We start from the raw sequence: 25,484 nt of genomic DNA, 5'->3' as shown, positions 1-25,484 counted from the left end.
ACAATTGAACACACTTTAGGCCTGCTTGTATCGCACATGATATCACATTTAGGGATACGCACTGCTGAATGACTTGTATCACACATGCGATCAAAAACAAGTAAACATGCTGCAGGACTGATTGTACTCTGCATTTCAAACACAAGTAATCACATTGCAGGAATGTTTGTATCGCACATGATATCACATACAAGTAAACACGCTGCAGGATGGCTTGTATCGCACATGTTATCACTCACAAGTAAACACGCTTTAGGACGGCTTGTATCGCACATGATATCACACTCAAGGATACGCGCTGCAGAATGATGTGTATCGCAGATGACATCACAAATAAGTAAACACGCTGCAGGACTGCTTGTATCGCACATGATATCACACACATCTAAACACTCTGCAGGACTGCTTGTATCGCACATGATATCACACACATGTAAACACGCTGCAGGACTGCTTGTATCACATATGGTATCACTCGCAAATAAACTCGCTGCAGGACGGACCGCTAGTATCGCACGCGATATCACTCACAAGTAAACACGCTTTAGGACAATTTGTATCGCACATGATATCACTCACAAGTAAACACGCTTTAGGACGACTTGTATCGCACATGTAATCACACTCAATGATACGCACTGCAGAATGATGTGTATCGCAGATGACGTCACAAATACGTAAACACGCTGCAGGAATGTTTGTATCGCACATGATATCACACGCAAGTGAACACGCTGCAGGACGGCTTGTATCGCACATGATATCATTCACAAGTAAACACGCTTTAGGACGGCTTGAATCGCACATGATATCACACTCAAGGATACGCGCTGCAGAACGATGTGTATCGCAGATGACATCACAAATAAGTAAACACGCTGCAGGACTGATTGTATCGCACATGATATCACACACATGTAAACACGCTGCAGGACTGCTTGTATCACATATGGTATCACTCGCAAATAAACTCGCTGCAGGACGGCTAGTATCGCACGCGATATCACTCACAAGTAAACACGCTTTAGGACAACTTGTATCGCACATATCACTCACAAGTAAACACGCTTTAGGACGACTTGTATCGCACATGTAATCACACTCAAGGATACGCGCTGCAGAATGATGTGTATCGCAGATGACGTTACAAATACGTAAACACGCTGCAGGACTGCTTGTATCGCACATGATATCACACACATGTAAACACGCTGCAGGACTGCCTGTATCGCACATGATATCACACACATGTAAACATGCTGCAGGACTGCTTGTATCATATGGTATCACTCGCAAGTAAAAACGCTGCAGGACTGCTTGTATCGCACATGATGTCACACACAAGTAAACATTGCAGAACTGTTGGTATCACTCGCAAGTAAACACACTGCAGGACTGCTTGTATTGCGCATGATATCACAAACGAGTATAATCGCTGCAGGATGGCTTGTATTGCACATGATATCACACACAAGTAAACATATTGCAGAACTGTTGGTATCACTCGCAAGTAAACACTGCAGGACTGCTTGTATTGCGCATGATATCACAAGTATAAGCACTGCAGGATGGCTTGTATTGCACGTGATATCACACACAAGTAAACATATTGCAGAACTGCTTGTATCGCACACAAGTAAACATGCAAGACGGCTTGTATCGCACATGATATCCCACACAAGTATATGCGCTGCAAGACTGATTTCATCGCAGATGATATCACAAACAAGTAGATACGCTGCAGGACTGCTTGTGTCGCACATGATATCACAAACAAGTAGATACGCTGCAGGACTGCTTGTGTCGCACATGATATCACAAACAAGTAGATACGCTGCAGGACTGCTTGTGTCGCACATGATATCACAGAATTTAAATGCAAGCCGATATTTGCCTAATATGGTATTGATAGCTGTTATCGAAATGACCTGCTTTGAAATAACAAGTAAAAGTAGCATTTTCAGCCACATTAGCCCTAAAAAGTGTTTGTTTTCTCCTAGTCCTTGAACGCATCGCCTGTGTGGATGGCAAATATGTTCAGACATGATTCGTCCCCGCCCCCAATGATGATGTGCAGCACCACCTGCTGCCACTCACATGGTGGGGATCTGGAAGTTGGCCTCGCGGTCCAGGCGGTACGCCACCTGCAGAGGAGTGGAGCCGTCCACCTTTCTCACGCCCTTCAAGGGGATGACGTCCAGCTGGAACTGTGTGATCAGATCAAACCCTGATGGAGTCATGAGAGGATGAGCGCAAGTTGCCATGGCAACACCTTGATGTGAGACAAGACTTGTGTGCATCACCTGGAAGATCATCTTGTCCACTTCTCACGGGGGGGCAGACGGTGTCCCCATCTAGTCGGTTGAAATCCAGTTCTGGTAGGACACAAGTCAAACACCACATTTTACAAACCCCGTTTCCATATGAGTTGGGAAATTGTGTTAGATGTAAATATAAACAGAATACAATGATTTACAAATCCTTTTCAACCCATATTCAGTTGAATATGCTACAAAGACAACATATTTGATGTTCAAACTCATTGCAAATAATAATTAACTTAGAATTTCATGGCTGCAACATGTGCCAAAGTAGTTGGGAAAGGGCATGTTCACCACTGCGTTACGTCACCTTTTCTTTTAATAACTGAGGAAACTAATTGTTGAAGCTTTGAAAGTGGAATTCTTTCCCATTCTTGTTTTATGTAGAGCTTCAGTCCTTCAACAGTCCGGGGTCTCCGCTGTCATGTTTTACGCTTCATAATGCGTCACACATTTTCCATGGGAGACAGGTCTGGACTGCAGGCGGGCCAGAAAAGTACCCGCACTCTTTTACTACAAAGCCACGCTGTTGTAACACGTGGTGAATGTGGCTTGGGATTGTCTTGCTGAAATAAGCAGGGGCGTCCATGAAAAAGACGGCGCTTAGATGGCAACATATGTTGTTCCAAAAGCTGTATGTACCTTTCAGCATTAATGGTGCCTTCACAGAGGGGCCAGGAAAGTACCCGCACTCTTTTACTACGAAGCCACGCTGTTGTGATAATAATAATAACGATAATGGATTAGATTTATATCATGCTTTTTTATTATTAGATACTCAAAGCGCTCACAGAGAAGTGGGAAGCCATCATTCATTCACACCTGGTGGTGGTAAGCTACATCTGTAGCCACAGCTGCCCTGGGCTAAACTGACGGAAGCGTGGCTACCAGTTTGCGCCTACGGCCCCTCCGACCACCACCAATCATTCATTCATCATTCATTCACCAGTGTGAGCGGCACCGGGGGCAAAGGGTGAAGTGTCCTGCCCAAGGACACAACGGCAGCGACTTGGATGTCAATAGACGGGGAGCGAACCTGCAACCCTCAGGTTTCTGGCACGATCGCTCTACCCACTACGCCATGCCGCCCCTTGGCTTGGCATCGTCTTGCTGAAATAAGCAGGGGCGTCCATGATAACGTTGCTTGGATGACAACATATGTTGTTCCAAAACCTGTATGTACCTTTCAGCATTAATGGTGCCTTCACAGATGTGTAAGTTACCCATGCCTTGGCCACTAATACACCCCCATACCATCACACATGCTGGCTTTTCCACTTTGCATCTATAACAATCCGGATGGTTATATTCCTCTTTGTTCCGAAGGACACCACTTCCACAGTTTGCAAAAATAATTTGAAATGTGGACTCGTCAGACCACAGAACACCTTTCCACTTTGCATCAGTCCATCTTAGACGGGGGCGTTCCTGGTTGTTGTTGATAAACGGCTTTCACTTTGCATAGTAGAGCTTTAACTAGCACTTACAGATGTAGCGACCAACTGTAGTTACTGACAGTGGTTTTATGAAGTGTTCCTGAGCCTATGTGGTGATATCCTTTACACACTGATGTTTTTTGGTGCAGGGGGATCAGAGGTCTGTAATATCATCGCTTACGTGCAGTGATTACTCCAGATTCTCTGAACCTTTTGATGATTTTACGGACCGTAGATGGTAAAATCCCTAAATTCCTTGCAATAGCTCGTTGAGAAATGTTGTTATAAAACTGTTCGACAATTTGCTTACAAAGTAAGCATTTCACGGAAGCTGTTTTTATACCCAATCATGGCACCCACCTGTTACCAATTAGCCTGCACACCTGTGGGATGTTCCAAATAAGTGTTTGACGAGCATTCCTCAACTTTATCAGTATTTATTGCCACCTTTCCCAACTTCTTTGTCACGTTTATGAGTTTGAACATCAAATATGTTGTCTTTGTAGCATATTCAACTGAATATGGCTTGAAAAGGATTTGCAAATCATTGTATTCTGTTTATATTTACATCTAACACAATTTCCCAACTCATATGGAAACGGGGTTTGTATATAAAGTACACACTGTCGTACATTGTAGCCAATTTAGTGCTTGATATCAATTTCATGTATCACAACTGGGGTGTCCACTTCCAATATTGGAGTCTTGACTAGTAGCTGATACCAATATTGATTCCATGTGATGTAATCATACTTACATTCATTATTTAGTATTGTGGAAGTGTTGGAAAATGTTTGGTGAAGTGAAATAAGTAGGTTTGAAAAACACTAACATATTCATTACATTTATGCTGTCTTCAAGTTGAAGTAGAGTGCTCATTGGTTTTTCGCTGACACCTAGTGGTCTTTAGAGTTAAGATAAGCTGATGATGCAGCAAAATTAATGATGCGGACACGCTTGTTACTGGATACTTTCTGACACTTCACTGCCTTGGAGACTTCTTATGTGTAAGTAATATACAACTATAAGTATTATTTATATGGACACCTTACACTGCAGTATTGTTTGTTTATATGTTTAGGGTCAAGACGGGTGCATTGTCTTGCCCAAGGACACAACGGCAGGGACGAGGATTGCGGAAGCTGAATTTGAACTTGGACTGCTCACATTTGACATGATGTCACACACAAGTAAACACCCCGCATGACTGCTCGTATCACACATGGTATCACACGGAAGTAAAAATGCTGCAGGACGGCCTGTATCGCACATGGTATCACACACAAGTAAAAATGCTGCAGGATTGCTTGTATCGCACATGGTATCACACACAAGTAAAAATGCTGCAGGATTGCTTGTATTGCACATGGTATCACACACAAGTAAAAATGCTGCAGGATTGCTTGTATCGCACATGGTATCACACAAGTAAAAATGCTGCAGGATTGCTTGTATTGCACATAGTATCACACACAAGTAAAAATGCTGCAGGACGGCTTGTATCGCACATGGTATCACACACAAGTAAAAATGCTGCAGGACGGCTTGTATTGTTCATGGTATCACACACGAGTGAAAATGCTGCAGGATTGCTTGTATTGCACATGGTATCACACAAGTAAAAATGCTGCAGGATTGCTTGTATTGCACATGGTATCACACACAAGTAAAAATGCTGCAGGATTGCTTGTATCGCACATGGTATCACACAAGTAAAAATGCTGCAGGATTGCTTGTATTGCACATAGTATCACACACAAGTAAAAATGCTGCAGGACGGCTTGTATCGCACATGGTATCACACACAAGTAAAAATGCTGCAGGACGGCTTGTATTGCTCATGGTATCACACACGAGTGAAAATGCTGCAGGATTGCTTGTATTGCACATGGTATCACACAAGTAAAAATGCTGCAGGATTGCTTGTATTGCACATGGTATCACACACAAGTAAAATGCTACAGGATTGCTTGTATCGCACATGGTATCACACAAGTAAAAATGCTGCAGGATTGCTTGTATTGCACATGGTATCACACACAAGTAAAAATGCTGCAGGATTGCTTGTATTGCACATAGTATCACACACAAGTAAAAATGCTGCAGGACGGCTTGTATCGCACATGGTATCACACACAAGTAAAAATGCTGCAGGACGGCTTGTATTGCTCATGGTATCACACACGAGTGAAAATGCTGCAGGATTGCTTGTATTGCACATGGTATCACACAAGTAAAAATGCTGCAGGATTGCTTGTATTGCACATGGTATCACACACAAGTAAAATGCTACAGGATTGCTTGTATCGCACATGGTATCACACACAAGTAAAAATGCTGCAGGACGGCTTGTATCGCACATGGTATCACACACAAGTAAAAATGCTGCAGGATTGCTTGTATCGCACATGGTATCACACACAAGTAAAAATGCTGCAGGATTGCTTGTATCGCACATGGTATCACACACAAGTAAAAATGCTGCAGGATTGCTTGTATCGCACATGGTATCACACAAATCATATTAACAAAAGAAACAATGAAATACAAAACTGTAAATAAAAGTAAAAGCGCTGCAGGATTGCTTGTGTCGCACATATCACACACAAGTTATGATTCTGCAGGGCTGCTTGAATCTCTCATGATATCACACATTTCATACTTGTGTTTTCCCACTGGTATCAGACTAATACTGATATCAACTGGGTAAACCTGAGCTCACGGAGGCTTCGTATTGGAACGTTTTTGTCGTTTTAATCCAAATCAATACTCAGGATTTGTATCAGTCTGCTGTGTCCATGTTCTGCATGCTGCAAAGTGCAGAGAAATAGATTATTTGTAGTTGATTAAAAATACTTTTGGCAGAAGTTGAGTCCTTCAGACAATCTCACATGAATATCACTGATAGCATGTGAGTCTACTAGCCTAGCATTTGTCTTTAAAAGCTATGTTTTTAATTGCATTCATTTGTTTTGATAATTGCTAATCAGATGATTGCATAATTCCCTCATGTTGCACTTGACAGGTCTGACTCTGGTTTTGGTTCCACTTTGTGTTCAATTCTTTCTAGAAAATAGGGACAGCACGTAGTAATGACCAACATAGTAATGACCATATGAATAATATATCAGGTTTTAGCCTGAAGCTCCCAGGTAAAATGCAACTAAATACAAACATTAACATTTAAAACAGAAACGCCATTATCGCAGACTCTAACATTCAGGTCATAAAAAAGAGTTAAAACAGGTCATTACTTTAAAAAAGAAAGACAGAAAAACAAATATATTGCATTGCACACAGCAAGAATAAAGTGTCAGGGTGTAAAATAAAGATGTGTAAGTGATGTCTATACTCTCATCTACATTTAATTACAATTGTTTACTTGTGTCGTCACTCAGAGGGGGCGGGGCTAGTTGACCTTATGTCGACATTGACGCACTCGTCAGGCTTTTGTACATTTAAATAAACTATCGATGCATTTGGAAAAAAGATTATAGTGATGGTAAGTAAACAGGGTTTCTTGCAGTGTGATTTTATCGGTTTTAGATTTGTTTCAACTGTCCAAAAACCGCCAACATTAAGGTGCGTGAAAAAAGATCGTGCAATGCAGAAATATGGCAGCTTCTTCCCCTCCTGTGTTTCCTGTTGGAGACTCTTATTTTTTATGTGTTTCCTGTTTGGGACTCTTATTTTGACTTGGAGAGACTTAGACTTCCTTTTTACTGTCATTCAAATGTGAACTTTACAGTATAAATAAGAACGACATTTTGTTGCATTAGCTTTCGGTGGTGCAGGATTAAAAAAAAGCAATAAGGTTTAGATATAAATAATATATTACTGTACAGATAAATACATTGCAGTTTTTTTTACATGCGTCCATGTTTATGGATGTATGTTATATTATCTTTTTTATTCCAGTGAGTTAATCTATTTTGGGGGGAGTTGAGGGGATAATTTAATTATGATGCGTTCAAGAGTCTTACGGCCTGAGGGAAGAAGGTTTTTTATGTGTTTCCTGTTTGAGACTTTTATTTTGTACGTGTTTCCTGTTTGAGACTTATTTTGTATGTGTTTCCTGTTGGAGACTCTTATTTTGTATGTGTTTCCTGCTTGAGACTCTTATTTTGTATGTGTTTCCTGTTTGAGACTCTTAATTTGTATGTGTTTCCTGTTGGAGACTTATTTTGTATGTGGTTCCTGTTTGAGACTCTTATTTTATATGTGCTTCACGGTGGCAGAGGGGTTAGTGCGTCTGCCTCACAATACGAAGGTCCTGCAGTCCTGGGTTCAAATCCAGGCTCGGGATCTTTCTGTGTGGAGTTTGCATGTTCTCCCCGTGAATGCGTGGGTTCCCTCCGGGTACTCCGGCTTCCTCCCACCTCCAAAGACATGCACCTGGGGATAGGTTGATTGGCAACACTAAATTGGCCCTAGAGTGTGAATGTTGTCTGTCTATCTGTGTTGGCCCTGCGATGAGGTGGCGACTTGTCCAGGGTGTACCCTGCCTTCCGCCCGATTGTAGCTGAGATAGGCGCCAGCGCCCCCCGCGATCCCGAAAGGGAATAAGCGGTAGAAAATGGATGGATGGATTTTATATGTGTTTCCTGTTTGAGACTCTTATTTTGTATGTGCTTCCTTTTGGAGACTTATTTCGTATGTGGTTCCTGTTTGAGACTCTTATTTTATATGTGTTTCCTGTTTGAGACTCTTATTATGTATGTGTTTCCTGTTAGAGATTCTTATTTTGTGTGTGTTTCCTGTTGGAGACTCTTATTTTATATGTGTTTCCTGTTTGAGACTCTTATTTTGTATGTGTTTCCTTTTTAAGACTCTTATTTTGTATGTGTTTCCTGTTGGAGACTTATTTTGTTTGTGGTTCCTGTTTGAGACTTGTTTTGTATGTGTTTCCTGTTGGAGACTTTTATTCTATATGTGTTTCCTGTTTGAGACTTATTTTGTATGTGTTTCCTGTTGGAGACTCTTATTTGGTATGTGTTTCCTGTTGGAGACTTTTATTTTATATGTGATTCCTGTTTGAGTCTCTTATTTTGGATGTGTTCCCTGTTTGAGAATCTTATTTTGTATGTGTTTCCTGTTGGAGACTCATATTTGGTATGTGTTTCCTGTTGGAGACTCATATTTGGTATGTGTTTCCTGTTGGAGACTTCTATTTTATATGTGTTTCCTGTTTGAGACTCTAATTTTGTATGTGTTTCCTGTTTGAGAATCTTATTTTGTATGTGTTTCCTGTTTGAAACTCTTATTTTATATGTGTTTCCTGTTTGAGACTCTTATTTTGAATGTGTTTCCTCTTTGAGACTATTATTTTGTATGTGTTTCCTGTTAGAGACTCTTATTTTTATGTGTTTCCTGTTGGAGACTTATTTTGTATGTGTTTCATGTTTGAGACTCTTATTATTTATGTATTTCCTGTTGTAGACTCTTATTTTGTATGTGTTTCCTGTTAGAGACTCTTATTTTGTATGTGGTCCCTGTTTGAGACTTTTATTTTTTATGTATTTCCGGTTTGCGACTCTTATTTTGTATGTGTTTCCTGTTTCCCACCGGATGTCGCGAGTTGAATCTGCTGGCTCATCACCTGTCTGAGTTTTGCAATTAGCGCACAGTTTAATGTTTTTAATGTCTTCTCCTCGGTGTTTCCTGGCTCTTTTCCACCAACATTCTCTTTGCGGCGTTTAGGTGAGCATTGTCTCCGCAGCACTTTTATTTGGGGACTTTAATGACTTGCATGGGTTTTAAAGTCGCTAGCTTGATTGCTAGCTCTTCTTGGGCACAATAAAGTCATTAGTTTGAAGCAAGCAGTATTTCTCCATCCTCCGTTAACTCTACAAACTTTGTGACATAATCCACCAAATATGTACACAATGTATACTTCAAATATAAGCGCCGTGACTTAAGTGTTTGAAGACACCAGCAGATCCCAATCTGATATTTTTAAATGTGACTCCAGTCCAATATGTCTTTAGTTTCACGTCATCTTCGGTGCATCCTCGTCACGTGTGTCCGCATGCAGGAAAACACATCACAACAAGCTTTTTGCAGCACGTTTCAGGGATCAAAGTGAACTTTTTAGTGCACATTTAAAAGGCTGTGGAGATATTTACATACTTTCATTCCCAAGACGTAGACATAGTTGAAGGACCGGAAATGACGTGTACGCTGTGGCTTATTTGCTTACATGTTGCGTACATAGTGTAAGTTTTTTTATTTAAGTGAGATGAAAAACTAAGCTCTTAAATGTATTACACTATATATATATACATATATATATTAGGGGTTAAAATATGGAACTGTTTAAAGGATGAAATAAAACACAGCGCCAACATAAACCAGTTTAAAAAGCTTTTTAAATCATTTATCATTAGTAAATATAAGAAAGAAGAGCAAACATTGTTTTAGAAAGACAATAATATGTATATAAATACAATTTATGATTTCATAATTATACATATAGGTTATATTAAAATGTATATATTACCACTTTATATGGAATTTAAATAAATTGTGTATATATAATATATATATATATAAGTGTACAAATGTATATGTTTGATTTAAATGTTAAACTGTGTATATGAGACGTGTGCTACATATATGTTGCTTATATATTGTTTAAAAAAAAAAAGTAATATAAGTGAAGCATGTTTTAGATTTGATATATTTTGAACTTTGTTCTCGTTGTGATGGGGTAGGTTTATATAAGCGTTGCTTCAACCTACACCCTTTCGGCTCAATCATTGCTCAAATTAGTGTTTTTTTTTTTGTGGTTGTTCTTTGTTTTATGTGAAAATTGCTGAAATAAATAAACATAAAAATAAATATTAGGGGTTTGGGAAAAAATTGATACGAATCGAATACGTTGTGCGATTCAGAATCGATTCTCATTTTTAAAAAAAAACGATTTTTACTGTGTTTTTTAATTTTTTTTTATCAATCCAACAAACCACTACACAACAATACCATAACAATGCAATCCAATTCCAGAAGCAAACCAGACCCAGCAACACTCAGAACTGCAATAAACAGAGCAATTGAGAGGAGACACAAACACCACACAGAACAAACCAAAAGTAGTGAAACAAAAATGAATATTATCAACAACAGTATCAATGTTAGTTATCATTTCAGCATAGCAGTGATTAAAAATCCCTCATTGACATTATCATTAGACATTTATAAAAATAATAAAAAAGAACAATAGTGTCACAGTGGCTTACACTTGCATGGCATCTCATAAGCTTGACAACACACTGTGTCCAATGTTTTCACAAAGATAAAATAAGTCATATTTTTGGTTCGTTGAATAGTTAACACAAATTTACATTATTGCAATCAGTTGATAAAACATTGTCCTTTACAATTATAAAAGCTTTTTACAAAAATCTACTACTCTGCTAGCATGTCAGCAGACTGGGGTAGATCCTGCTGAAATCTATGTATTGAATCAATACAGAATTGTTTTGAATCAAAAAAATATCGTTTTTGAATCGAGAATCGCGTTGAATCGAAAAAATTGATATATTAACAACACTAAATGGTCCCTATTGTGTGAATGTGAGTGTGAATGTTGTCTATCTGTGTTGGCCCTGTGATGAGGTGGCGACTTGTCCAGGGTGTACCCCACCTTCCGCTCGATTGTGGCTGAGATAGGCACCAGCGCCCCCCACGATCCCAAAGGGAATAAGCGGCAGAAAATGGATGGATATATATATATATATATATATATATATATCTTGATTGGATTATCCAGAGAATAGTGCTCGATACCGTGCTAGACCGTAATATGTAGGTGTGGGAAAAATCACAAGACTACTTCATCTCTACAGAACTGTTTCATGAGGGGTTTCCTCAATCGTCAGGAGATTTTCTCCTGGGGTTCCCTCAATCATCAGGAGAAAATCTCCTGATGATTGAGGGAACCCCTCATGAAACAGTTCTGTAGAGATGAAGTAGTCTTGTGATTTTTCCCACACCCATATATATATATATATATATATATATATATATAGTAATAGTAGCGACTCCCTTGTTCAATTATGGAATCTGGTCAACTTCCTTTGTTTTTATGTCATCAAACTGTGCCTGCAAGTGATGTCGAGGCCACATTAAGGCTTCTTTGAGGCCTCTGTGCATTTTTAATGGAGTCTGATAAAGATCACATTTAACTTGTAAACTAAGCAGATTTGAAAAAGATCGGATGTGGTCCACGTTGGCCTGCCGTGTGAACGTAGTCTTAGAAGCAATGAAGTATTACATTTGAGGTGTTGTACCACTTGACACTGTGGTCAAAGTTGGAAATGTCACAAAACATTTTTAGCTATTCAACACTCTACTGCAATCTGGCCACTGAAGTGGATAGTGCACGCCCTGTATTTGTCATGTTTCATGTGTTAGGTAAACCGTGATGAATGGTGCCGTGTGACCCCTACCTACTGTATATGAGAATACATGTAAAGGTGAAATGTAGTCTTCATTTTTAACATTTTCTTCCGGGGTCTGCGTGGCTACACTTTCTTTTTTTCTCAGAGTGAATGTTTAGTATATATTAACACTCGTGTGTTTCTATTCTCCCACAGTCGCCGTGACGACCGAGCTCCCGGACTGTGTGGACAGGACACATCTGGAAGCAGCTCACATAAATGCTGAGAAATGAGATCAAGTGGCCAGAAGGTATTTAAAATCCCCCACTAAACACTTATCAGACTGCACACTCAAGTTGTTAAAACGTTAGTCTGCCGCCGCAAAGCCAGTCATTAGTGTAACGAGCAGGAGGTGGACCACAATGAAGATGTCACATGGCGTCCCCGCGTGCGTCCCAATTTAAAGCTGCCCTCCTGCTTCATATTAGATTTACCAGCGCAGACAATGGAGCTTGTTGTGATTGTCAGAAGGGACCTTTAATCTCATTTAATCCTCTGCACGGCCGCTATTTTGGTTTCCTGCATGATCAAGACAACGGCACAGCAGGGTGGCCACTTCATTAGGTACACACGTAGTAGTAATCGACGGCCCTCGGCCCCCAGCTGGACCCCCAAAATATAATCAGCATTTTTTTTTTGTCACACCTGACTTGCCTGAAAATATGGGGACTTTTCGTGTACGGTAGAGACCTCAAAAAGGTAAAAACAGCAATTTTAATAGGGTCCTAATAAAATAAAAAATGCTAAATTTGGGGTTGGTAGTGTGGTCGTGCCAGGGTTCCGGGTTCGATCCTCGCTTCTGCCGACCTAGTCACTGCTGTTGTTTCTATGGGCAAGACAATTGACCCACCTGCCCCCAGTGCCACCCACACTGCTTTAAATCAGTGGTTCTCAACCTTTTTTCAGTGATGTACCCCCTGTGAACATGTTTTTAATTCAAGTACCCCCTAATCACAGCAAAGCATTTTGGGTTGAAAAGAAGAGATAAAGAAGTAAAATACAGCACTATGTCATCAGTTTCTGATTTATTAAATTGTATAACAGACGGCATGGCGCAGTGGGAGAGTGGCCGTGCGCAACCCGAGGGTCACTGGTTCAAATCCCACCTGGAACCAACCTCGTCACGTCCGTTGTGTCCTGAGCAAGACACTTCACCCTTGCTCCTGATGGGTGCTGGTTGGCGCCTTGCATGGCAGCTCCCTCCATCAGTGTGTGAATGTGTGTGTGAATGGGTAAATGTGGAAGTAGTGTCAAAGCGCTTTGAGTACCTTGAAGGTAGAAAAGCGCTATACAAGTACAACCTATTTATCATTTAACAGTGCAAAATATTGCTCATTTGTAGTGGTCTTTATTGAACTATTTGGAAAAAAAGATATTAAAATAACTAAAAACTTGTTGAAATATTAACAAGTGATTCAGTTATAAATGCAGATTTCTCCACATAAAAGTAATCAACTTAAAGTGCCCTCTTTGGGGATTGTAATAGAGATCCATCTGGACTTAATTCTAAACATTTCTTCACAAAAAATAAATCTTTGACATCAATATTTATGGAACATGTCCACAGAAAATTTAGCTGTCACTGAATATTGCATTGTTGCATTTTTTTTTCACAGTTTAACATACAGCTGTTTGTGACGGTTGTAGAGGGCGCTAAACGCATTGTTATCATAGCACGCTCTTATTATTGTTGTTTGGGTGAAAACCAGCAGACAGTCGAGAGAATAGTTGCTCTGAAACTCGGTAGTCTACGGAAAAATTGAGATGAGCGGCAAATGTGATGTTGTCAAGCGGCATTCAAATAAAATTTGCGGGCCGCACTAATATTACATTTTCATATTAAGGTGCGGGCCACGTGTCTGAGACCCCTGGTTAATAAATAACACCAAGCAAAAAAAAAATGTTTACGCTGTGTTATTTCATTTTAAATTTCAAAAGAGTCTTGTGGCTCCCATTGTTTTCTTTATTTTGTGAAACGGGTCAAAATGGCTCTTTGAGTGGTAAAGGTTCCCGACTCCTAATATAGAACATGCTTTACCTATACCAAACAATCTGTCACTCCTAATCCATAAATCCCATGAAATCTTATACGTCTAGTCCAGGGGTGCCCATTACATCGATCGCGAGCTACCAGTCGACCCCGGGGGGGGGGTGTGTCAGTCGATCTCCAGCCAGGCTTTTAAAAAAAATAGACCTAAAAATGAGTGATCATCAATCTTCACCAAGACGTCACTTAAATGACATTCACGGTACCGGAGGGTCTTGTGAGATGACGCTGGCTGCTGCAAGATCATTATTATGAAAATATGACCGAGAGGAAGGCGAGAAACACTTTTTTTTTTCAACAGACTCTCGCGCCGTACCTTCCGTCAAAACTCTAAAGGCCGACTGCACATTTCCTATCTTCACAATAAAAGCCCTGCTTCATGCTGCCTGCGCTAACTAAATACAGAGTCTGGGAAAACTGGCGTGCACAAGCGATCCCTCAGACTCTTATTTTGTTAGCGCAGGCAGCATGAAGCAGGGCTTTTATTGTGAAGATAGGAAATGTGCAGTCGGCCTTTAGAGTTTTGACGGAAGGGACGGCGCGAAAGTCTGTTGAAATAAAAAGTGTTTCTCGCCTTCCTCTCTGTCATTTTTTCATAATAATGAACTGGCAGCAGCCAGCGTCATCTCACAAGACCCTCGGGTGCCGTGAATGTCAATCAAGCAAGCTACGGAATTTGCCGCCAATGTTTTTCTTGTAAAGTGTATGGAAGCTGGATGAATTAGATGCCAAAAACCAACCACTTTCATGTGGTATTGTACAGAAAGGACCACTTTTTTTCTCCTCCATTTGAAAATGTGGGCGTTATCATCATTACTGTCTGATTCCAATCAATGCAAGTCATCAGAATCAGGTAATACACCAACTTATATTCTTGTCTACGTGAAAGAAAGACATCTATATGTGTTACACATGCTTGTATTATCATTAAACACATTTAACTTGTTTACAAAAATGTCTCTTTCATAAATAAATAAATATAAATGATATATGTAAATGAGGTAGATCCCCTCGAGTTGGTCAATTGAAAAGTAGCTCGCCTGCAGAAAAAGTGTGGCCACCCCTGCTCTAGTCTCTTACGTGAATGAGCTAAATAATATTATTTGATATTTTAGGGTAATGTGTTAATAATTTTACACAAAAGTCACTCAAGAGCATAAGTCGCACCCCTGGCCAAAACTATGAAAAAAACTGTGACTTACAGTCTGAAAAATACGGTAAATGAAGCCACTGATTTGTAGTGATCAGGATCAGGATCAAGACGTGATAATATAGGAACCTTTTAAGCATGTTTAAAACCTCAAAAAAGGCGTCCAAAACATTTAGAAGAGGAAAAAACAACAGTTGAAAAGAAAAACCAATGTGCTCACGTCCAAGTGCTGGAGCCAGCAGTAGGGCCACGAGGGCCATGAGGGCGGGGCAGAAGACACGTGCTGACTTTCTGTGGAACAAGGAGAGAAAACATCACACACAGGACTGAGTAATATAAATGATTCATCTCATTAATATCAGACATCTGCATATGCATTTGATCCATACAAGTCAAGCAGATATTTGTGGACTATTTGAGGATGTAAACATTTCGGTGAAAGTCAATGAAATGATCATGTAAAAGTCAAAAATCTGGATAAGTCCGTGTCAAAAGCTGCTGAAAGGCCACAAACACTTGCACACCCATACATGGTCAACTTCACCCCCTGAAGGAGTAGAAGTGGCACCAATTACCCAAGGAGATCAATACTAGTGAAATCATACTATTACATATCTGCTCATTTCCCTGTGGTATTAGTCTACTCACTGCAGTACAACTACTCCAAAACAATATTCATGTATTATTTGTAGGGGGGTAACAGTACGTGTATTTGTATTGAACCGTTTCGGTACGGGGGTTTCAGTTCGGTTCGGAGGTGTACCGAACGAGTGTCCACAAGGACATTTTAAGTAGCGTACCGCACGTTGTGTAAACAATGCACACCGAGGCACAACACACACTGACCATACGTCCTCTTTTCACCGGATATGTCCTCTCTTCCGGGGCTGTCCGGGTGGAGTTTCTTATATGCCTCAAATGTCCGGCATTTTAAGTTATGGCTGCGTGTATTTTAAATGTACGTTCAGGGTTAAGAAGGGGTTAAAAACAAAACAAATTGTGCGCGCAGCAGCATTCCTGAGGGAGGGGCATGCGTTGCCAGGCAGGATGACAAATAACAGGTTTTAGACTGTACCATTTTTGTCAGTATATTTGTTAGCTAATAGACTACTTCCTGGTTCATGGACGATGACAAATGACAGCTTTTAGACCGTACCATTTTTGTCAGTGCATTTGTTAGCTAAAATACTACTTCCTGGTTCACGGACGATGACAAATAACAGGTTTTAGACCGTACCATTTTTGATAACATTGTGTTTGTCAGTATATTTGTTTGATTTCAGGCCAAACTGTACCATTTTTGTCAGTATATTTTTTAGCTAATAGACTACTTCCTGGTTCATGGAGGATGACAAATGACAGGTTTTAGACCGTACCATTTTTGATAACAATGTGTTTGTCAGTATATTTGTTTGATTTCAGGCCAAACTGTACCATTTTTGTCAGTATATTTGTTAGCTATAATAGACTACTTCCTGGTTCATGGAGGATGACAAATAACAGGTTTTAGACTGTACCATTTTTGAGAACATTGTGTTTGTCAGTATATTTGTTTGATTTCAGGCCAAACTGTACCATTTTTGTCAGTATATTTTTTAGCTAATAGACTACTTCCTGGTTCATGGAGGATGACAAATGACAGGTTTTAGACCGTACCAATTTAGTCAGTATATTTGTTAGCTTTAAGAGACTACTTCCTGGTTCATGGAGGAGGACAAATGACAGCTTTTAGACCGTACCATTTTTGATAACAATGTGTTTGTCAGTATATTTGTTTGATTTCAGGCCAAACTGTACTATTTTTGTCAGTACATTTGTTAGTTAATAGACTACTTCCTGGTTCATGGAGGATGACAAATGGCAGGTTTTAGACCGTTCCATTTTTGATAACAATGTGTTTGTCAGTATATTTGTTTGATTTCAGGCCAAACTGTACCATTTTTGTCAGTATATTTGTTAGCTATAATAGACTACTTCCTGGTTCATGGAGGATGACAAATAACAGGTTTTAGACTGTACCATTTTTGAGAACATTGTGTTTGTCAGTATATTTGTTTGATTTCAGGCCAAACTGTACCATTTTTGTCAGTATATTTTTTAGCTAATAGACTACTTCCTGGTTCATGGAGGATGACAAATGACAGGTTTTAGACCGTACCATTTTTGATAACAATGTGTTTGTCAGTATATTTGTTTGATTTCAGGCCAAACTGTACCATTTTTGTCAGTATATTTGTTAGCTATAATAGACTACTTCCTGGTTCATGGAGGATGACAAATAACAGGTTTTAGACTGTACCATTTTTGAGAACATTGTGTTTGTCAGTATATTTGTTTGATTTCAGGCCAAACTGTACCATTTTTGTCAGTATATTTTTTAGCTAATAGACTACTTCCTGGTTCATGGAGGATGACAAATGACAGGTTTTAGACCGTACCAATTTAGTCAGTATATTTGTTAGCTTTAAGAGACTACTTCCTGGTTCATGGAGGAGGACAAATGACAGCTTTTAGACCGTACCATTTTTGATAACAATGTGTTTGTCAGTATATTTGTTTGATTTCAGGCCAAACTGTACTATTTTTGTCAGTACATTTGTTAGTTAATAGACTACTTCCTGGTTCATGGAGGATGACAAATGGCAGGTTTTAGACCGTTCCATTTTTGATAACAATGTGTTTGTCAGTATATTTGTTTGATTTCAGGCCAAACTGTACCATTTTTGTCAGTATATTTGTTAGCTATAATAGACTACTTCCTGGTTCATGGAGGATGACAAATAACAGGTTTTAGACTGTACCAATTTTGATAACATTGTGTTTGTCAGTATATTTGTTTGATTTCAGGCCAAACTGTACCATTTTTGTCAGTATATTTTTTAGCTAATAGACTACTTCCTGGTTCATGGAGGATGACAAATGACAGGTTTTAGACTGTACCATTTTTGTCAGTATATTTGTTAGCTATAATAGACTACTTCCTGGTTCATGGAGGAGGACAAATGACAGCTTTTAGACCGTACCATTTTTGATAACAATGTGTTTGTCAGTATATTTGTTTGATTTCAGGCCAAACTGTACTATTTTTGTCAGTATATTTGTTAGCTAATAGACTACTTCCTGGTTCATGGAGGATGACAAATGACAGCTTTTAGACCGTACCATTTTTGATAACAATGTGTTTGTCAGTATATTTGTTTGATTTCAGGCCAAACTGTACCATTTTTGTCAGTATATTTGTTAGCTATAATAGACTACTTCCTGGTTCATGGAGGATGACAAATAACAGGTTTTAGACTGTACCATTTTTGATAACATTGTGTTTGTCAGTATATTTGTTTGATTTCAGGCCAAACTGTACCATTTTTGTCAGTATATTTTTTAGCTAATAGACTACTTCCTGGTTCATGGAGGATGACAAATGACAGGTTTTAGACTGTACCAATTTAGTCAGTATATTTGTTAGCTATAAGAGACTACTTCCTGGTTCATGGAGGAGGACAAATGACAGCTTTTAGACCGTACCATTTTTGATAACAATGTGTTTGTCAGTATATTTGTTTGATTTCAGGCCAAACTGTACCATTTTTGGCAGTCTATTTGTTAGCTAGCAGACTACTTCCTGGTTCATGGAGGATGACAAATGACAGGTTTTAGACTGTACCAATTTTGTCAGTATATTTGTTAGCTATAATAGACTACTTCCTGGTTCATGGAGGAAGACAAATGACAGCTTTTAGACAGTACCATTTTTGATGACAATGTCTTTGTCAGTATATTTGTTTGATTTCAGGCCAAACTGTACCATTTTTGGCAGTCTATTTGATAGTTAGCAGACTACTTCCTGGTTCATGGAGGAGGACAAATGACAGCTTTTAGACCGTACCATTTTTGATAACAATGTGTTTGTCAGTATATTTGTTTGATTTCAGGCCAAACTGTACCATTTTTGTCAGTATATTTGTTAGCTAGCAGACTACTTCCTGGTTCATGGAGGATGACAAATAACAGGTTTTAGACCGTACCATTTTTGATAACAATGTGTTTGTCAGTATATTTGTTTGATTTCAGGCCAAACTGTACCATTTTTGTCAGTATATTTTTTAGCTAATAGACTACTTCCTGGTTCATGGAGGATGACAAATGGCAGGTTTTAGACTGTACCAATTTTGTCAGTATATTTGTTAGCTATAATAGACTACTTCCTGGTTCATGGAGGAGGACAAATAACAGGTTTTAGACCGTACCATTTTTGTCAGTATATTTGTTAGCTATAATAGACTACTTCCTGGTTCATGGAGGAAGACAAATGACAGCTTTTAGATTGTACCATTTTTGATAACAATGTGTTTGTCAGTATATTTGTTTGATTTCAGGCCAAACTGTACCATTTTTGGCAGTCTATTTGTTAGCTAGCAGACTACTTCCTGGTTCATGGAGGATGACAAATGACAGGTTTTAGACTGTACCAATTTTGTCAGTATATTTGTTAGCTATAATAGACTACTTCCTGGTTCATGGAGGAAGACAAATGACAGCTTTTAGACAGTACCATTTTGATGACAATGTCTTTGTCAGTATATTTGTTTGATTTCAGGCCAAACTGTACCATTTTTGGCAGTCTATTTGTTAGCTAGCAGACTACTTCCTGGTTCATGGAGGAGGACAAATGACAGCTTTTAGACCGTACCATTTTTGATAACAATGTGTTTGTCAGTATATTTGTTTGATTTCAGGCCAAACTGTACCATTTTTGTCAGTATATTTGTTAGCTAGCAGACTACTTCCTGGTTCATGGAGGATGACAAATAACAGGTTTTAGACCGTACCATTTTTGATAACAATGTGTTTGTCAGTATATTTGTTTGATTTCAGGCCAAACTGTACCATTTTTGTCAGTATATTTTTTAGCTAATAGACTACTTCCTGGTTCATGGAGGATGACAAATGGCAGGTTTTAGACTGTACCAATTTTGTCAGTATATTTGTTAGCTATAATAGACTACTTCCTGGTTCATGGAGGAGGACAAATAACAGGTTTTAGACCGTACCATTTTTGTCAGTATATTTGTTAGCTATAATAGACTACTTCCTGGTTCATGGAGGAAGACAAATGACAGCTTTTAGACTGTACCATTTTTGATAACAATGTGTTTGTCAGTATATTTGTTTGATTTCAGGCCAAACTGTACCATTTTTGTCAGTATATTTTTTAGCCAATAGACTACTTCCTGGTTCATAGAGGATGACAAATAACAGGTTTTAGACTGTACCATTTTTTTCAGTATATTTGTTAGCTATAATACACTACTTCCTGGTTCATGGAGGATGATAAATGACAGCTTTTAGACCGTACCATTTTTGATAACAAAGTGATTGTCAATATATTTGGTAGCTATCAAGCTAAACTGTAACATTTTTGTCAGTATATTAGAACAAGAGGATAAAATATAGCAATAGTGGTAAAAAAAAAAACTGTCATGTTAGTATTTGTCCATCTGTTTGTTAGCTAACAGACTACTTCCTGGCTCAAAGATGGGACTCGAGCATGTGGAGCAAGAATACTTTCTGTCCCTGCAGAAGAGCCAGGATTGTTTATGTCCCATGCATCTGAGAAATGGCTGCACTGGAGGTTATTTCACTGCGTAAACTCCCTTGCAGATGCACGTTAGCTTCCTGAGCGAGCGGGACGTCAAATAGGTGATGACTGATGGCTTGGTCAGCAGCAAGGGCAGACCTCGGCCTCCAACGTCACGCCTTTAAAAGACGTCTTCAGAGGTCCCTCAGGGTCTCGCTGACTCCTTTCTTCCTACATCAGCTTATCTCAAAGGTACAAGCCCGCTGTCACCGCTCCATACTGCACCTTTTTAAATAGCATTTGCATACATGCTTGCTGTTCTTAGGAATAATAATCATCTGACATTATCATCACGTCATTTGGCCATGAACAGTGTGCAAATTCATATTCCAAAGACTAATGAATTATGGCAATAAATGGACGTCACAACTGTGATGTTTGTAATAAATACATCATTGGGTAGTTTAAGTGATGTTCTGAATAACATGTTAAATACTGTCATTGGGTGTCTTGAAAAGTGCTATTTATTTTTGTATTAAAAAAACTTGGTTAAAGAAATCAAATGCTTTCAATGCATTGTGGAAATATAATAGGGGAAAAATATCAAGAAAAACTAGGCGTCTTTGTCTATCTTGAGAAGCACTACGGGTGAAAGTCAAACAAGTAGAACATTGTGCAACAGTTGCTTTACAGCAGCAATTACATTCACCACGTGAAACTAATAAAGGATCATTTTATTGATGTGGTGTACAGCTTATGAAAACTATAAATTGAACATTTCAGAACATTTGGGGTTTTTAAAAAAACGTAAGCCATGACCATCAAAATGATTACAAAAGCGTGACATTTAAATTTGTATGTAATGATAACACATACCGTATTTTTCAGACCATAAGTTGCAGTTTTTGTCATAGTTTGGCCGGGGGTGCGACTTATACTTAGGAGCGACTTATGTGTGAAATTATTAACACCTTACTGTAAAATATCAAATAATATTATTTATCTCATTGACGTAAGAGACTAGACGTATAAGATTTCATGGGATTTATGGATTAGGAGTGAGAGATAGTTTGGTAAAGGTATAGCATGTTCTATATGTTATAGTTATTTGAATGACTCTTACCATAATATGTTAGGTTAACATAGCAGTTGCTTATTTATGCCTCATATAACCTACACTTATTCAGCCTGTTGTTCACTATTCTTTATTTATCTTAAATTGCCTTTCAAATGTCTATTCTTGCTGTTGGGTTTGATCAAATAAATTTCCCCCCAAAATGCGACTTATACTCCAGTGCGACTTATATATATGTTTTTTTCCTTCTTTATTATGCATTTTGGCAGGTGCGACTTATACTCCGGTGCAACTTATACTCCGAAGAAGGTACTTGTTTCACATTGGGAGGTACATTGCTGAAATTAATGAACTTTTTCACCATATTCCCTTTCTTGGAGTTTCACCTGTATAAATTATTTTTGTAATGAAAAAGAGTATGACCTAAATAAAGAGCAAATACAATATATATTTCACAAAATTGTATGTATTACTTAGTTAATTTTTTGATAAAATGAAATGATCAAGGCGTTTATATATTTGATTTAAAATATTCTCATTTCCAAAACAGACAAAATTGTTAAAATTCTTATTGTAATAGTTTTTGGGGTTTTTCCATTTCAACGAGTGGCAGAAATGTGTCGAATTTTCAGCCTTAAAAAATGATAGGACAGTTATTTTATAGCATATACAATATGTTTGTCTGATCTTCAATGGGATTGTGCTGAAAATTTTAATTTCCCCTCAGGGATTGATAAAGTATGTCTGATTGTGATTCTGATTATCATTTCTATACCAAGGAAGTTTGGTGTTTAGCAGGCAAGTATCCTCTTCAGAGCCAGCGTCCTCCACAGCAGTGTTTCTTAACCATAGGGCTGCGGCACATTGTTGGACCGTGAGCGCCTCCTAGAGGACCGTCTAAAAATGTGTTTCTCAGCTGCGATTCGTATGGGCCTCTGCAGTGTTCAGTTGTAATACACTTTTTCACCACTTGTGGCAGTAAAGACAATATTAAACAAACAGAAGAAGTCATAGAAGTTTTTAAAGCGCAAAAACTTTAAAGTTGTGAAGCTGTATTTTAATTTGCACTTCAATTTTCATTGATCGTTTAGTCAGAAAGCATGTTTGATTTTGTTTATTTAACATAATTGTGTGTAAATGTAATTTAATCATTTATTTAGGAGTCCCTTCTTATTCAGTATATTTGATTGGTACATTCATCCATTCGTCATTTTCTACCGCTTGTCCCTCTCGCAGTCACGGTGGTGGCTGGAGCCTATGTCAGCTGCATGCAAACAGAAGGCGGGGTTCACCCTGGATAAGTTCCAGCAATTAGTACTTATTTTTCTAATCAGCACAACAACAGTTTAAGGTTCGTTCAATTAACAATGTTTTATTAAAACATGCTTTTGTATCATTTGACAAAGTTGTAAACTGTAAGTAAGTTAGATATAATTATTGAATATGATTCAAATCAAGAGTAAGATGAGTAATTTAGCATGAATATTTGAGTGGCCTCGAGGTGATAAAGGTTGAGAACCAATCCTCTCCAGTGGATATTTGCCTGTGGGCCACTTCTCTGGCCTGTCATGGAGAATTTAGAGGTCCAAACGTCAATCCAAGACAGTTAGGAGAAGATCTCTTTGGTATTTTTAGAACCATAGACACAATCTGAACATTACCTTCAATTACTGAATGACTTAATGTAACTGATTGGCAGCCATTTTAATGAATGCATGCCTTCTGCACAGCCACCAGGCTTGACCGTTAATAAGGTCATCCAAGGTTGCATCCACATTTCTGTAGATGCCTGAGTCCTTCACCTGTAAGGCGAAGGTGATGTGGAACTACTTAAAACATCTAATCAATATCATGCCATTCTCTATTACTCCCCTTTCACTCTACTAGTGCGCCCGTCTACTACGTTGCACTGTAAAGAAAGACTGGACTTCATTTCAGTCCCTCCAGGAATTAGCAAGGTCAATCCAACCAACGTATTTTCTGGACGATAGCGCCTACTGGGAATAAAGCCTCCAGACATCACACATGGGACAGTTTAGTCATTAAAAATGGTTTTAGTTATGCTGTAAAACAGGGGTGCCCATTACGTCGATCGCGAGCTACCAGTCAATCTCGAGCCAGGATTTTAAAAAAAATAGACCTAAAAATTAGTGATCATCAATCTTCACCAAGACGTCACTTAAATGACATTCACGGTACCGGAGGGTCTTGTGAGATGACGCTGGCTGCTGCATGATCATTAATATGAAAATATGACCGAGAGGAAGGCGAGAAACACTTTTTATTTCAACAGACTCTCGCGCCGTACCTTCCGTCAAAACTCTAAAGACCGACTGCACATTTCCTATCTTCACAATAAAAGCCCTGCTTCATGCTGCCTGCGCTAACTAAATACAGAGTCTCGGAAAACTGGCGTGCACAAGCGATCCCTCAGAAAGCTGGCGTGCACATCACTTGTGCACGCCAGCTTTCTGAGACTCTTATTTTGTTAGCGCAGGCAGCATGAAGCAGGGCTTTTATTGTGAAGATAGGAAATGTGCAGTCGGCCTTTAGAGTTTTGACGGAAGGGACGGCGCGAAAGTCTGTTGAAATAAAAAGTGTTTCTCGCCTTCCTCTGTCATTTTTTCATAATAATGAACTGGCAGCAGCCAGCATCATCTCACAAGACCCTCGGGTGCCGTGAATGTCAATCAAGCAAGCTACGGAATTTGCCGCCAATGTTTTTCTTGTAAAGTGTATGGAAGCTGGATGAATTAGATGCCAAAAACCAACCACTTTCATGTGGTATTGTACAGAAAGGACAACTTTTTTTCCTCCTCCATTTGAAAATGTGGGCGTTATCATCATTACTGTCTGATTCCAATCAATGCAAGTCATCAGAATCAGGTAATACACCAACTTATATTCTTGTCTTTGTGAAAGAAAGACATCTATATGTGTTACACATGCTTGTATTATCATTAAACACATTTAACTTGTTTACAAAAATGTCTCTTTCATAAATAAATAAATATAAATGATATATATAAATGAGGTAGATCCCCTCGAGTTGGTCAATTGAAAAGTAGCTCGCCTGCAGAAAAAGTGTGGGCACCCCTGCTGTAAAACTTCCAAATGTGACTTAGATTTATGAACGAAGAATCCACACCAGTGAAAATGCTATGGAATGCTAAAAGACTGTATGGCAACTGTACTTCCGCTAGGTTTTTAAAAAAAAAAGTCTAAACAGAAGGTCAATGCAGCACTGCAGTGAGTGAACTCGTCCATAAGGTGGCGCCGTAGCACAAACAATAACACACCTTTTTAGTGTGTTTGCTTTTTTTTAAAAACTATTTTAAAGTGGACTGTCAGTGAAGAAAAATCAATGAATTAGCTGCACCGTTTTCTGAGCCGCAAGTAGCATCTTAGAGTCCAGATTTTCGATACCGACCTGGAA

General features: G+C 38.9%; 2 protein-coding genes across 3 annotated transcripts in view; one reads left to right on the top strand and one right to left on the bottom strand.

Moving 5' to 3' along the window:
• The window catches only part of LOC133539526 (collagen alpha-1(IX) chain-like), a 68,638-nt gene that overhangs the window by 38,141 nt on the left and 5,013 nt on the right, over positions 1-25,484 (bottom strand). Inside the window, exons 2-4 of the mRNA XM_061881503.1 lie at positions 15,616-15,686; positions 2,304-2,375; positions 2,098-2,227 (exon numbers count right to left, since the gene is read on the bottom strand). Of these exons, the coding sequence (XP_061737487.1) occupies positions 2,098-2,227; positions 2,304-2,375; positions 15,616-15,686 (273 nt within the window). The remainder of the gene's footprint in view (positions 1-2,097; positions 2,228-2,303; positions 2,376-15,615; positions 15,687-25,484) is intronic.
• Positions 9,320-25,484, top strand: part of fam135b (family with sequence similarity 135 member B) — a 150,847-nt gene continuing 134,682 nt past the window's right edge. For both annotated transcript variants that reach the window (XM_061882637.1, XM_061882636.1), the window contains exons 1-2: positions 9,320-9,457; positions 12,355-12,448. The gene's annotated coding sequence lies outside the window, so the exon portion shown is untranslated. The remainder of the gene's footprint in view (positions 9,458-12,354; positions 12,449-25,484) is intronic.

Source organism: Nerophis ophidion, linkage group LG21 (assembly GCF_033978795.1).
Source record: "Nerophis ophidion isolate RoL-2023_Sa linkage group LG21, RoL_Noph_v1.0, whole genome shotgun sequence".
Lineage (NCBI taxonomy): Eukaryota > Metazoa > Chordata > Actinopteri > Syngnathiformes > Syngnathidae > Nerophis > Nerophis ophidion.
This window is presented reverse-complemented; position numbering and strand designations above follow the sequence as displayed.